Below are 15,136 nucleotides of genomic sequence, written 5' to 3' on the forward strand. Positions count from 1 at the left end.
CTGTTGTGCCCACCTCAGGGCCCGCCCTTCCTGGAGCCTCTTGGCCCAGCTCTTTGCTTGCAAGCTCCAAGCTAACTTCCAAATTCCTGGACCATCTCTTCTCTCAACCTCACCCTGGGCTTTGCTCCAGTCATTTAACAGAGCACTTACCTTGACAGGTGACTGGGGCGGGGGTCCTGAACTCAAAATGTAAAGGCGTTCTGAATGTACGCAAAATTAAACCGAGCCCAAAATCAACAGGGCAGAGCAGAGCTGGAAGGTAGCTGACATTATAAACAGAGGGCAGTAGGAAGTGACCAGATTCTGTGCCCGTAGGTGCAGCTTCAGCTTAGCTCCAGAAAATTCAGGCCAAAAATGACTAAGAAACTAGTATTGCCAGATCTGATATCTGAAAAGAATCTAGAAATCTGGATTTTTATGTAAATCTCCTGATTTCTAAAGAAGACAATTACCAATAAGAAATCAAACACAACCTCAGATCATCAACAACTTAACACACACTGTGTATCACAAAAATGCATCTGTTTGCTCTGCTAGCTCATGAGCTCGTTTGTGTGTGGACCTCTCTTTTATAATATTAAAGGTGATGGGTAGAATCATTCCATATATTTCTTGAATCTTTTGGGGCTCTTTAAAAATCACCAGGGTTTTTAACAGGTTGTCAATTCGATGCCTTTTTTTTTTTTTTTTTTTTTTTTTGGTGATGCTTGGGATTGAACCCAGGGACACTCTACCACTGAACTTTGTCCCCAGACCTTCTTATCTTTTACTTTGAGACAAGGTCATGCTAAGTTGCCTAGACTGGCCTTGAACGTGTGATCCTCTTGCCTCCGTCTCCTGAGCAGCTGGAATGACAGGTGAGGGCACTGTGTCCGGAGGTGTTGACAATACTTCGCTGTATGTACCTCCTCTGCTGAACTGAACAATGCAGACAGTCACATATGTTAAATATTTTATTCACATTGTTTACAAACTATATCCACCTGGAAAACACATGAATCCAAAAATAGATTATCTTACAGTAATTCACATTTTTTAGAACAAGTTACTTTTGAAGTTAAACTGAACATGGAGGTCTGCAGCCTGTGTCATGGATCAGTGCCTCATAGCTTGATGATTCCAGTTGTGGTGAAGTGGAAGTCCTAGGTGCAGTCCACTTAGTTGTAGGTCACGACTGACATACCAGTGAATGATGAGAAAATGTCAGTGCAGATTTTAACCCGTGAACATTTATTGGTGTCAATTCACTGTTGCTATTTTTTTTCAAGGAAATATATTTTAGTACTTGAGTACATACCAGGCAAGAAGATGAAACAAAAGAGACCACTTAATTGGCCATTACACGTTTTGGGACATATCCAGCTCTATAAAGGTTGAATAATGTCTTGACCACAGACAGAATCAATGAGCTATGATTTTACTGAGTTGACCACTTGAATCAAGAAACAGCAATGATTTAGAAATTGATGCAAGTGTCTGTTGACTAACTTTTTGCATATCTGATGCCAGCCACTGGTCAGGATGAGAAGGGGGATGATCTCAATGAATATTGTGGCTAATTTGAAGTGTCGTCACTTCAGAAGGTGGGCCATGGAGTTTTGCTGAATGGTCAAGAAGATCTCTGGTTAAGCAATTTATGACTAACCTATGCTAAATCCAATTATGTTCCAGCTTAATGGGTTAACTCTTTTGTTCAGATACTTTTCTGCAGAATTTGACTTTAATGATTTAAAATCTAAAGTACGTATGTCTTACAGCTCATTCTCTCCTACTATAAGCTAAAGAACTAAACATGATTTCATTTTTTTTTTCCTTTGTGAGCTGCTACAGTTAACCACCGGAGACCACGGGAAGCTTTGGAATGGAAGTATTGGGTGTGTCTCAAATGGCAGAATTAGATCCTTCTCTCTGAGCAGCACCAATGACATTAGCTATTGTGGTTCTGTGACACTTGATTAGGGAAATAGTGTTTGAACAAGGTACCGCCAAAGGGCATTGTCCCTTCCTGCCAACACCCCAAGTGGGTAAGCTGAGGTGTGGAGAAATTTCATCAGCACATTTGCAGGTTAAAAAAGAAAAAAAAAAAAAAAGACTTTCAAATGTCTATTGCAATCTTGATTGTTTCAAAAGAGAAATCCATCCGATGAGCTTAATGCCCGGAGCAGATCATAGTTTGTCTTCTTGCCACCCGTGTGCATTTTTTCCAAATTTGTACACTAACCTTCGGTCAACCCGCTCCAAAATCCCTGTTTTATAGTAGTATCTGTGAAAGAAAGCACAAGAGAAACCCAGAGAGGGTTTGTACCCCAGGAAAACAACAGGACATCCACTCGCTCTCCTCATTCCTCTCCGGTGACAGGCTGGTCTTCAGTTACTCTGGTATTTTCACACCCTGTTATCAGCTTACACTTAAACCTTTCCCAGACATCCTTTACCATACTCGGTTCAAAACATTGTGTGTGCGCGTGTGTGTGTGTGTGTGTGTGTGTGTGTGAGATGGCCTGGATTCAGAGTGATCCCCGGGGAACTCTGCCAAGAACGAGGAGGACAGCAGGTCAATTTACAAACCACAATCCCACCTGCAACTAAGAACCTGAGTTTTGTCTCATGACCTTTCCATTATCAAATAAAAGCTGCAAAAACACAGGGCAATTTTCTATGGCCGGCCATTTTATATAACTGGTCTTTGAAGGCTCAGTGGCATTCGATGCTATTAACTTACCTCAGAGCTCTGCTCAACTTTTCGTATGTCATTCTGTCGTTTTTCTTCCTTTGTCCCCACATCTTTGCCAGGGCTTCTGATTTAACAACCCGAAAAATACCTTGTTCCCTGTCTTCCCATTCCAGAATGCCACAGTTTTCTTCAGGAGACAGCAGCAAGTCTCGCACAAATTCCCAGAGATGAGAACTTTGGAGGCCTTTTGGGAAGGGGAGGAAAGTTAGTTACTTAAAAAAGTTGGGTTTTTTTGGTTGTTGTTTTGAACCACCCAGGGATGCTTTACCACTGAGCTGCATCCCCAGCCCTTTTTATTTTTCATTTTGAGGCAGGGTCTTGATAAATTGCTTAGGGCCTTGGTAAGTTGCTGAGGCTGGTCTCCAACTTCCCAACCTCTAGCCTCAGCCTCCTGAGTTGCTAGGATTACAGTTGTGAGCCGCTGTGCCCAATTAAAGATTATTAAAAAAAAAATAAAGGAAGAATTGTACAACTTCTCAATAACCCCTGAGAGTTGCTGCTTTCTGGGGAAATTTCTTATGGAATGAATGAATGCTGTATTTGAAACCTTCCTGAACTGTGAAACATCTGTCTTCTAATTAAGCAGAAGCAAAACACAGAGAGACATCAAATTTACATTGACCGGCAGCGCTGTGGCTCACAGATGTTCTATTCTCATGGAATGAAACCACCAGGGTCTCCTTTCTGGCAGGCAGTGTGGTTGTGCTATGATTCTGTCGCCTGCAGAAACCTGCAATTTTGTTGTTCACAAAAGTCGGCACTTCTCTTGCCCATGGTAGTGCAGTTGAGACTGGGTACTTGGGTTTGGGTCCTGAAGCTGCCCGCTTCCAAGCTCTGTAACTGCCATCTGTCTACTTACCTTATCTGTAAAGTGGAATAAGAGCATCCATGTCTCATCCAGAGGTGAGACTATGTAATGACTCAATTCACGGTAAGTGGTTGGGACCACACCTCCCACGGAAAGATTGCCTGACTCTGCATGGGTGGCTCTCTCCCTCTCGCCACCGCCCCCCCTTTTATTTTTGGTACCAGGGATTGAACCCAGGGGCGCTTCACCGCTGAGTCACATCCCCAGCACTTTTTATATTTTATTTAGAGACAGGGTGTCACTAAATTGCTGAGGGCCTTCCTTGCTGAGTTGCTGAGGTTGGCTGTGAACTTGCGATTTCTGCCTCAGCCTCCCGGGCTGCTGGGTGGCTCTCTTAATGCTGGGAGTACTTCCCCTGAGTACTTCCAGGAGAAGCCAGAGGGTGGACCCGGAAAACAAAATCCTCATTCAGAAATACGAACTGGTTAGAAACTGTCCTTGCTTCCTCACTTCAGTTCTTAAAATTGCTTTTCCAAGGGAGAAGAGACAACCCTGATTCTGATATGAACGAAAGCCATCAGCCGTGGCTCTGCCTTCCTTGGGGAGTAACGGGTCCCACTCAGAAGTTCAGTTTCAGAGCTCATTCAGGCAAATCCCGTGATGGTGTGAGGACGTTAGAAATGGAAAACCGGGGTCTTTGTACTTACTTGTTCGACTGTGACTGTGACACTCTTGGCTTTTGATGCCACTTGTTTTCAAGCAGTTGGAATCAGCATCTGAAGGAGAAGGACAGAGGCAGCACTGAGCCCTTGGGTCACACCCAGGAGCAGATGCTCACCGACCGCCTGAGGGCACTCAGCCCAGGTAAGGGACAAAGAGGCCAAATGCAAAGCAGATGCCTTTGAACAGTGTTTGCGCTGGATCCCGGGGACCTGCCACACTGGGGGTTCTGGGCTCAGTGCAGGAATATAAGAGTGAACAGAGCAGGCAAGGCCCCCACTCGTGTGGACGGAAGGACTCCTTGGCCAGGCAAAGCAGACGGATTGCCTGATGCTTTAAATGTAGTGAAGGACGTGAGAGGCGAGGATGGGGGCGCACCCACGTCATGAGAAGGAGACTAAATTTATGCTAATGAGCAGGATCAGCATGAGTAGGTGGAGGAGGCCCCGTGGAGGGAGCAGTGGGTGCAGAGCCAGTGTGGCGGGAGCCAGGTGCCCTGTGCCAGGGGGTAGCGGGTGGCCAGCAGGCCATGCGGGGACTTGCTTGGAGGCCACAGGGAGGTTTGGGATTTGATACCAAAGTGGAAAGCGAAGGTCCACGTTTTAAGGAGATCTCTCTGGCTCTCTGTGGAGGACACATTGGAAGGGGCACATTGAAGCAAAGAGACCGGCGCTTATGAAGGGAGGAAGCGCGGTGTCGACATTGGGTCCCATTATGTATAAGCTATGCTGTGAGCGACAGTCGGAGACACCTGGACACACGCCGTCCCACCGTAGTGTATGGCAGCACCAGGTCTGGTCTCTCCTGACCCATATCCTCTGCTGCTTCTCCAGCTCTCTTTGCTCTAGTCACTCTCACCTCTGACTCCTCCTCAAACCTGCAGACACATTCCTCCCCAGGGCCTTTGCACTTGCTCTTCCCCATGCCTGGAGTGCTCTTTCCTTGGATATCTGCAGGTTCACACAATCTTGGCTCAAAATCACCTTCCCAGGGGCCCTTCTCTGACTCCTCATGGTGCAGTCACATGCAGGTACCCCAGGCAGCGTTCCATGACTGCTTCCCTTTATTAACCATCTGAGTATATTATTTTATGCATTTATTTATGGAGGTCACTGTCTGTCTGTGCCCATGGGGGAGCAGAGAGTCGTCTTTCCAGATGTACCCCATCAGCACCTGGCACACTGCTGGGTATATATAGTCATGCTCTGTGTCACTGAGCAGCCTCTAGGCTCCACCCTCCTAACTGCGCCTACTGTGTGGGCCAGTAATATGCTGCACTGAAGGAGGAGAAGGGAAGCGTGGTGTCCTGCGCACACACTGTTGCCCAGGTTGACTTGTCTCAGGGACATTGAGTCATGTCACTCACTAATGCAATGTCCTGCAGGGGTTCTCTGTTGTCCCCAGGATGAGGGCTGTCCCAAAGACCTTTCATAAGCTGATACCAGTCAGGTCTTCAACCTTATCTCTTCTCCCCCAATTTTTCCCTTCTCTTGGGACAGATGGTCCCAGTGGGGTGTGGCTTTCTTCTACCTCAGGGCCTTTGCACAGGCTCCCCACTCTGCCATTTTACCCAGCTGGATTAAGTTCCCAGCTCTTCAGTAAGCCTTCCCTGAACTTACCCTCAGGGTTAGATCCTCCTGTGAGTCCCCTGGCATCCTGCAATGGTTCCACGCCACTATAAAAACCCATCTCCTCCCGTCTCCTCTAACAGCTGATACATAGGGATCATGTACTCAATGCTGAGTCCAGTTAAGTGCTTCCCATATGGCATCTCACTGGGCGCGGCAACAACCCTGTGTGATATTATTGTGATTTTCATTTTACTGAGAAGGCATTAGAAACCCAGAGTCTTAGGAATTTTCTCCAGATGGTGAAGCCAAGACGTGAACCCAGAGAATTCCAAAGCTGGTGCTCACGACTCCTCCCTTATCACATCTTTCATGGTAGGGGTTCAGTAGAATTGAATGACAAGTTATCCACTAGGATTTGTTGAGCGTGGGCAATTGCCTGACTCTCACTCCATCTCAGGGACCCTTGCGATGTCTGTCTATTCCTATCCCCAGACCTATCTTTTGTTTTGACTTCAACTTTTAGAAAGAAAGAAAACAAATGGACCCGTAAAGATAGGCAAAGGTGCATTACTAATTATGAATAGAAAATAAGCTTTCATTGAGATCCAGAATGGCAAAAAGAGAAGGAAAAAGTCACCCTTCTAACTTGAATGATTTTGCCTGGTGTTTTGGAAGAAGGGCATTCGGCCTGATGGCATGAAGACAATGCAGGTCTTGGTGAAGTGGGATGGTACCAGTGGTGGGGGTCAGGGGATGGTTGGACTGGCCAGAGGCCATCCTGTTCTGTCTGATTTGGTGGTGGCTCTGAAGTTACTCATGGGTTGACTAGATTCAGGCCTCAATTGGCTGATGTGTCAATTGTGGTGGTGGTGGCAGGAGCAGAGGGGCTGACGTCATTACTGTGGTGTCAACATTGAGGTAGGTTCTCACATCAAGCCCTGCTGGTGCGTTTTCAGTGGCACCCGAACCCTCTAGATTTCTCTGCAAATGCCAGTGGTGTTTGGGGGTGCAGGTCTCTCTGCCTTGCAGCTGGTTAATCTCAGCTGTGTCCCTGGTGTGGGGTGAGTGGAGGCATGGCCCGGGGTTCTCAGCTGACTGTGAGTTGGAGAGGCTTGGTGACCTTGAGTCTGGAAACTTAAAATTTGGCCGAAGGGTTTTCTCTCATTTGTTGACTGAAATCATAGTCAAGTGTTCTCCAGGAGCTGGGCTGGGGTCCTGAGGCGTGGGGTGGGGTTTCCAGATCAAGCCCATCCCAGGCTATGGTACAAGCAGTCCAGCCATGAGGTCTGAACTGCATGCTGGGACGATGTGGGGACGCCCTGAGGATCAGAGCAAGGAGGTACCAGCAGGGGACCCGGGACTGCAGGACTTGCTCCTGGGTGCATGGAGCCCCCGGGGGTGTTTGGGCAGCATGGGTGGGTGGGGGCAGGTGGAGAGAAAAGACAAAGCCAAGAGGGGCTGGGGGCTTCGCTTTGGCCAGTCCTGATGGTTTCATAGCTTGCTGGGCCTTGGCACTTTTGGTGGGTACTGAGTTGGTCTCTGGTTGGCACATCAACATTGAAAGGCAACCTTTCATTTCTTGGCTGTGAGAGACCATGAAATGCCACCTGGGCTATAGGTTCTGTGGCCGTATGTCCTGGATTTCTGGAAGGGGCTCACTGTATAAGTTACCAGAGTGTTGCCTTTGTACTTATCTTGCACCCTTCAAACTATACCTTAGGGCTTCTGTTTTGTGGGTCATCAGGGCTGTGGAAGTACAGACCTAGGCCTCAGAAGTCCCTGGGAAGGCTTTGGTGTCTGGGCCATGGCGAGACTGTGAAGCTGGTGTTCAGGTGGGCTCATCCGATGCCTTACCCCTGAGTCAGTCTAGAAATCATGTCTACTGATGGGAGCACACTAGGCAGAGCTGAAGGCAGCCGCCAGGAGAGGATGATTTGACTCCATGAGTGTATGCTCCAGAGATGCTAACCACCAGCCCTCGGCCTACCACTTCTACCTTCAGAAACCTCTCTCCATCTCTTCCCCATCACTGGTCTGGGCCATCACCACTTATGTCCTGGACTGAGGCCTCCTGGCCACACTCCTTTCTGCCCCAGACACAGTAGCTGAGGGATCTTAAAATGCAGGTGGGATCTTACCATTTCCATGCTTATAACCCTTCAGCAGCTTGCCCACCTGCTCAGATTGAACCAAATTCTGCTTCCCATAAATGTGCCCTGCCCTACTCTCTGCCTCAGGTCTTTTCCTTCCTGCTGCTGGTGCTGGTGAGGCTCAATGCTTTACCAACGCTGTCTGAGAGAACCCGGTGATGGTAAAATCTGAGCAATCCAATATGGCGGCCACCTATGGCTACTGAGCACTTACAATATGGCTAGTGCTACTAAGGAGCTGGATTTTGGTATTATTTAGTTTTAATTAATTTAGATAGCCACATGTGGTGAGTGACTACCAGCCTAGACAAGTTAATGCGAGACCCCTGGTCTTCTTGGATCGTTTCTCAGGGATCAAGATTCGTCCCACCTCGGGGCCTCTACGCTTGCCATTTATTCCTGGTAACCTTTTCTTTCCTCTCTCCTGGGAGGGGAGCAGGTTCTGTGGAGCAGAGTGAGGAAGGGGAGGGCTGCTGAAGCCACAGCATGGCTCCTGGATGTGGCTATTCTTGTGGTAGAGCTCCAAGAACCAAACAACAAAATTACCCTAAATTCTTGTTAACCAGGAGTTAAACAAACTGATAGGGACCTTAGAGAAAGAAGAAATAAATCATAAGAAATGGTCCCTGTGTGTTGCCCAGCTGGCTCACACCTCTCAGGGGCCTTGGAAGTCACACAAAGGCTCTGGCCCTCTTTGCAGGTGACTGAGCGGGAGTCCACGGGGAGAAGGAGTTTCCCCAGAACCACCTCTCCTCCAGGTCCCTGGGCCAGAACCTTTGTGGTGAGACTTAATAACTCATGGCAATGATCATCATCATCTTAAAAATATGGAAGCTCCAAAAGTGCCCTTTCCAGAACCTTCTCTGTCTGAAAAAGTGAAATGGGGAGCTGATCTTCAGGATGAGTGAGACCATCTGAGATCCTTCATTATCTCATAATTAGGAATTCAACCTACTTGGTGAGCTCAGGTTGTTTTGAAATGGTATTGACACGAGGCCTCTAACGCTGAGTGATCATTAGCATGTCAGCTAATGGATACCAGTTTTTGGAGCAGCCACACTGCTGGCACATACCTGGCACTTTTGTGGAACTCACCACAACCCCACAGGGTCCTGACATTCTTAGACAGGGAGACAAAGTCTCAGGGAGGATGGATACTCCGCAGACCTGAGCCGTGGCCCCAAGAGCCACATCCTCGCTCTCCCCGCCACGCCCCTTCCCACTCTCTTCTCCAGGTCTTGGCTTGTTTCAGTCACCAACCTTCTAGCCCCATCAAGCCCACGTGCCCCCACCCAGCCATGGCATAGCCCTGGGCAGCTTGAGCTTGATTACTTACAGTCTTTGATGGTGGCCTTGGTCTCTTCAGTGTCATTGAAAAAGGAGTAACCTGGGAAAGAAAAAGAAACACAGAAACCATACCATTCAGTCCGGGTTTGCAGGAGAGGACGTGTTGCGGAGAGGGGAGAAACAGCTCCCTCGGACGGTGATATATTTCAGAAGGAAGCTCCGGGACCATCTGGTCCTTACAGAACACCCTGAAGCCACCTCTCAGAGGTAACAATCTCCTTCTCAAGGTCACTTGGAAGGAGCAACTAGAGCCAAGCGTCCCAGCAGGCTCTGTGGACCTTCTGAGTGGGCACTGGGAGGGAGCCCGGGCTGGGGACTCAGAGGGCTGGGCTCTGAGAGGGTCGGGACCACTGAACCCCATGTGGCTTTGCCAGTCAGGTGGTGTCTGGGGTCACTGGTTGTTGTCAATGGTGACCTGAAACAAAGCACCCACTCAGCTCCCCTTTGGTTCTGTGTCTATGACCTCGGATGCGGTATTATCATCCCCTGAGATTAAAAGTGGTGATCAAAGGGGAGCATGGGCACAAGAGGCCAAAAGGGGCATAAAACCCGACCTGAGTGCCAAGTTCACCCAGGATTTGGAAGACCAGGGCCTTGCTTCCCTACTCTGCAGCCTGGGGTGGGCTGGGCTTGAGTTGGGAGTTTCAGATCACATTTTCAAGTTGGTGCCCAACACGAGGACTGACTGCTTCCTGACTCTGTTTTCTATTCATGGAGGAGATGGGGAACAGGGCACGTATGTGGTTGTTCTTTCCTGGTGCCGTGTCCTCATTTGTTTTGGTTAGCCATGGCCCCTCAGATGACTCCACCCAAAGCACAGACCAGAATAGAATGGGGGATGGACAGGACTCATCCTCTCCCACACGTCTTCATGAACATCCTGCGTTATTTGGTTGTTATTGGTCTGGTTCTGGGCAGTCCTTGCAATGTGTTTTTAAGCTTTTCTTTTCTTTCTAAAAATATGCTCAACTTGCTTTCTTGCCTTCCATCTTTCCCACTGACCTCTCCTTCCAGTGACCACACCCTCATGGTTCTGGGTCCTTAAATCCTACTGTGGTTCTCTGGGCCCTAGACCTCCCCTTCTAGCTCCTCTCCTGTCCCAAACTCCCTCATCTGTCCTATTCCCTAATTTATGGTGGTAACACAAAGCATAAACTAAATAATGACCTCAAATTTATTGTCCAAATGGAAATGCTTTTGAGAATGAAAGGCATCACTAATAATAATTATTTCAGGACAATAGATGAGAACAATGTCCTGGGAAAATTGGGACTGTGTAAACTTTGGTCACAATACATATGTACACAGACCTTCTGGAGAAACACTGGAGGAGGGACTTTAGAAAGGAGCAGGTTGGTGGAATAGACTTCTACTGCTCCATGAGAAGCCCTCCTGGCCTGGAGAATGCCTTACATGTCACCATGGGTCCCTTAGAAAAAAATAAGCTACCAATGACTTATTAAAAAGCAATCAGCTTTTAGTTCATCCATCTCGCCCAGATCCCTGAGCTAATGGGACCAGAAATAGGTATTTTTGGATATAACAATTGCCAGAGATAGGAGGTGTTAATGATAGATGGCCCCAGCCCAGGGACTGTTTGGTGCCTGGACACACTTGGCATTTGGCCAAACTGGCAGTGCCAGGCTGCTGTTTCTTCCAGGATGAAGTATGCTCCTCTCCATGGTCCTGGGATTCTCATGCAAGGCGGTTCCCTCAGGAGATCCTGAGTGGAGCCCTGAACAACTTCTCCCAGAGATGCTTGTCCCCTGTCAGGGAATGCACACTCTAATACAGGCCACGGTCCCAGCTCAGGGCACAGGCTCACAAGGGTCCAGTTGGCCCTCCTTGGCTTTCCTGCCCTCTTGCCCTTGCGTTGGAGAGGAGCAAATAAAGACCAAAGAATCAGAGCTGGAAGGTCTGGTGTGGTCTTTCTGTGGAAATAGGAATCCTTGACAAAGCACCTCCTTCAATAGGGGCTTGACTGTTTGATCATCTCCAGAGATGGGACCTTCCTTCCTCCTGTACCTCCTGATGTAGCCTTTCCAAGAGAAGGTGCCAACTCATAGAAGGAGCTTTGTTAAAATTGAGCTGAGGTGGTCTTCCTTTGCTGTTAAAATTTCTGCCTCTTGGTGATATGAAAGATGGTGAAGATAGCTCCATCTACTGCACTGGCTTCCTCGTGTGCTGTGCCAGGTGGTATTTCACTAAATCCTCTCAGGAAGCCCGTGGAGGTGTGTATCATCCTCCCAGTAAAGAGACTGGAGATCAAGGCTGTGCAGTGAATCAGCCATGTTTGCTGTGCGACTTTGGGGAGGTCGTTTAACTACTCAGGACAGCAGTTCCATTATCTACGACATTGCTACACAGAATTAGATGTTTTCAAAAAACCTTTCACGTTTGAAAAAACAGTTCTCAGCAACATCCTGCTCTCAGAGGATGTTCAAGTCAAATCGTGTTAATGGCGCCACCTTCTGGCCATTCAGTGCATGACCATCAGAAAGGTGATAAAAATGAAATGCCAAATATTTGGATTCCTCTTCAAACAGAAAAGGGTCTATTTGATATTTTCCCCTTATGACTAATGTGAGATAAAGCAGAAATATCTTTTTGTCTACCCCAAGTAGTTTCACATCTTCATGAACATTGGTCTGATTCCTGGGCAATCCTGCAATGCGTTTTTAGCTTTTCTTTCTAAAAATATGCTCGACTTGCTTTCTTATAACTTACTCCCTTTTACTTGAAATTCCCAAATGTAGCTTCTATTTATTGAGAGGTTTTGTCTGAGAGTTCCAGCTAACTTTTGCATTGCAAGGCCCATGGAAGGGAAGGACCCTAGAGGGCATCTGGTCCCACCCCAAGCACTCTGACCCTGACCTGACCTTGTGTGCGGATGTTCTGGAGGATGAAGTACAGGTACTCCCCACAGATGCCAGCGGCCTCCACAAACTCCTCCTGTGTCATGCTGCACAGCTGCAGGCCACTGATGTTGAAGTGGCAGAAGGAGATGCAGTTGGCGTCCAACTTGTACTGGTCACAGCAGAACTGGAGCCATTCCCAGATGTGGCGCTTGGTCCAGTATTCAGGGGGGACTGAAGTCCAGTAGGAGTCACAGGCTGCACCAGAGGAGAGAGAAGTGAGGGACAAGGATCTCCAAGGCCCCCAGTTGTAACATCCCCATCCCTCACTCAGTGGGTTGAAAGGTCTTCCTTTCTGTGGTGTCCTGCAGGGTCCCAGGCCACCTCCTACTTTGCAGAGAAAACCAGAGGGACTGGGTCCTGCAGATGGACTTTAGGGCCAGAGAAGGAAGATAACCAGACCTCATTCTGGTATTTAGAAAGAGGGATCCAATGAAGGAGGAAAACCCAAATGCTCCTCAGCTATTTGGTTTCACACAACACGGTATCAAGAGGGCAAGCTCAGGAGCCCAAGAGGCTTGGGTTCAGATCCTGATTTGGCTGCTTTTCACTTGGGCAAAGTCTGTAGCCATTTAAGTTTCTGTCTCCTTCTCTCTGTAAAATGAGGACAATATGATTGACTCACAGGAGATTAATGTATGTAGACTGGTGCAGAGACCATGACCAAGCAATTCAACAGTTGTTAAACACCTACTGTGTACCAGACACATTTGAAACATTTGAACACATCAATCCATTGAAGCTGGATTGATTCTTTCAGTTCTCATGGATGGGCAGTCCATGACGGCTACCTGCTGGTGCAGTCTCTGGCCATCTCCCGCCAAGGGCTCGGGATGTTTAGACATTGCCTAGAGTCTAACAGAGCTTGGACCATGATAGCTAGTGTCTCTAGAGGAAGCAGGACATGGGAGAATTTGTTGTTGGTGTTCTTGTGTTTTTTGGTGGTGTTTTGAGAATTTTCTATTCTGAGATCAGAGCCCCTCATTCCTCCAAATAAGCTGCATATACACCCAGGCAATTGTGGGTGCCATCTTGTCTGGGAGGCTGGGAAATGGCAGTACCTGGCACAGGGGCAGAAACTAGAAATTCAGCATCCCTGTCCTAGTGTCCCAAGGAAAAATGGAGAGTGGCAGACACGGGTAAGAGGTGAGGTATCAGATATTAGGTCTAACTTTGATGTAAATAATTCCTGTAATCTAATGGTATTATCCATCCATCCATCCATCCATCCACCCACCCATCCATCCATTCAATAAATGACAGCTTCAGTTTCTTCATTGGTGAAATGGGATAATTATAGCACCGATATTATAGGATTGTTTTGCAGATTGGATGGGTTAATATACTTAAAAGTACTTAGGACAGAGCCTGGATGATTTCGATACTATTCTTAACTTTATCATTGTGCCCCTACTTTATGTGATGCAACAAAATCTGTGTTAGGAATACGTGGTAGCTAAGGCAGGTTTAGTCCCTGTCTCTGAGGAGGCCACAGATGAGGAACTTCAGGGTCAATGAGAAATGTCATAAGATACCCTGGCCAGTGTGTGGCAAAGCTGGGATCTGAATCCCAGTCTGAACTTGGAAGTCACTCCCTGCCCTTCCCATCCAATCATACTGGTCCTCAGAGGGTCAACACAGAGAAGAGATAGAAAATGAGAAGAGAGGCAGACAGAGCTAGAGAGCAGGAGATGGCTAAGGGGGAAGGCAGAGAGCAGAGGACAGCGAAGGTGGCTGGTTCAGGCTGTGTGGATGACAGGAAGGGTCCCTTGAGTTAGATTCCACAGCAAATTAGTGCTACTGCTATTTCCACTTTCAATCCTACATCCACTGCCATTGGCCCCAACACAGCTGTGGCACTTCTGAACCAGTGAGGGAATGGTCTCCCTGACCTTCCAGGGGCTACTGCTCACCAAGCACCCACTGCAAGTCACGAAGGTGCCACATGTCCTTGGTGACACTATCTCAAGTCTCTCAAATTCTCCCAATAACCCTACCAAGTAGGTGAGATGGGGCTGTTTCACAGAGGCGGAAACTGAGGCTCTCCTTAAAATTCAAAGTCCTTCCAGAAACTTCTTTTCTCATCATGAAGTAGTTTGAGGGGCAGTAGATTTGTTTTGATTTATTTAAAAATTTTAACCAGAATTTCACACGCATGTCAATGAAGGAGTCAATATTCCTCCAGGCTGGTGAAGGCTGATGTCTTTGCTTCTACCTGGTGGGTGAGAAGCGTGAGGTGGCCAGGAGGGCTGAGAGTCCCCCCTCCCCTGCTCTTGCTCCCTGGCTGCTGGCTGGGGCCGGCCTGTCAGGCACATGGCGGTCACCACACGCGTGCAGGAGCTCCTGGGATAACAGGGGCCAAGCCCCAGTCAGTTCTGTGCTTTCATCTACTGATTTCTGGCTTGAGTAAATCTGAGGGGCCTTTGGACGTTCCTGGTTTCCTGATGAGAGATGTTTATGAGCCTTGACATTCTTCAGACGCTGGTCCCGCTGGGCCCTGCTGGCTGAGATGGCTATCGGTGTGTGACCGTGGGAGGCCACAGCCTACTTTTCTGCTCATGGGAAGGTTCCACCGAGTCGCTCTTCTCTTCCCTTCTCCACTTCTACCACCTTGCTATTTTCTTTGGCACTCAAAGGGGACCATATTGTTTCTGGAAGCCAAGAGGGCCTCAAGGATTCGGAGAAGTGCCCGGGTGGGGGTGGATGCTGACACTAGGCAGGTGTTGCTGGCCTGGCTCCCTGTTCTCGGCTGCTCTGGGAGGCAGGCTCAGCCACAGAGCAGGCTTTGTGTGCAGCTTGGGCCCTGGCGGGCAGCTGGGGGCCAGAGCCAAGAGTGGCTGGCTCCTCGTCAGCACAGCCTCCCACAGCCCAGAGCTGAGAGGAAGGCGGTT

General features: G+C 48.3%; 1 protein-coding gene across 5 annotated transcripts in view; it reads right to left on the reverse strand.

The window, feature by feature from the left end:
• Window positions 1-940: 940 nt before the first annotated feature.
• Window positions 941-15,136, reverse strand: part of Elf5 (E74 like ETS transcription factor 5) — a 37,304-nt gene continuing 23,108 nt past the window's right edge. For 4 of the 5 annotated variants that reach the window (XM_048788573.1, XM_048788574.1, XM_048788575.1 and 1 more), the window contains exons 3-7: window positions 12,210-12,443; window positions 9,320-9,370; window positions 4,250-4,318; window positions 2,723-2,918; window positions 941-2,263 (exon numbers count right to left, since the gene is read on the reverse strand). In XM_048788573.1, the coding sequence (XP_048644530.1) occupies window positions 2,167-2,263; window positions 2,723-2,918; window positions 4,250-4,318; window positions 9,320-9,370; window positions 12,210-12,443 (647 nt within the window). In that variant the 3' untranslated portion in view covers window positions 941-2,166. The remainder of the gene's footprint in view (window positions 2,264-2,722; window positions 2,919-4,249; window positions 4,319-9,319; window positions 9,371-12,209; window positions 12,444-15,136) is intronic. The other variant, XM_048788576.1, reaches the window with a different exon arrangement.

Source organism: Marmota marmota, unplaced genomic scaffold (assembly GCF_001458135.2).
Source record: "Marmota marmota marmota unplaced genomic scaffold, marMar, whole genome shotgun sequence".
Lineage (NCBI taxonomy): Eukaryota > Metazoa > Chordata > Mammalia > Rodentia > Sciuridae > Marmota > Marmota marmota.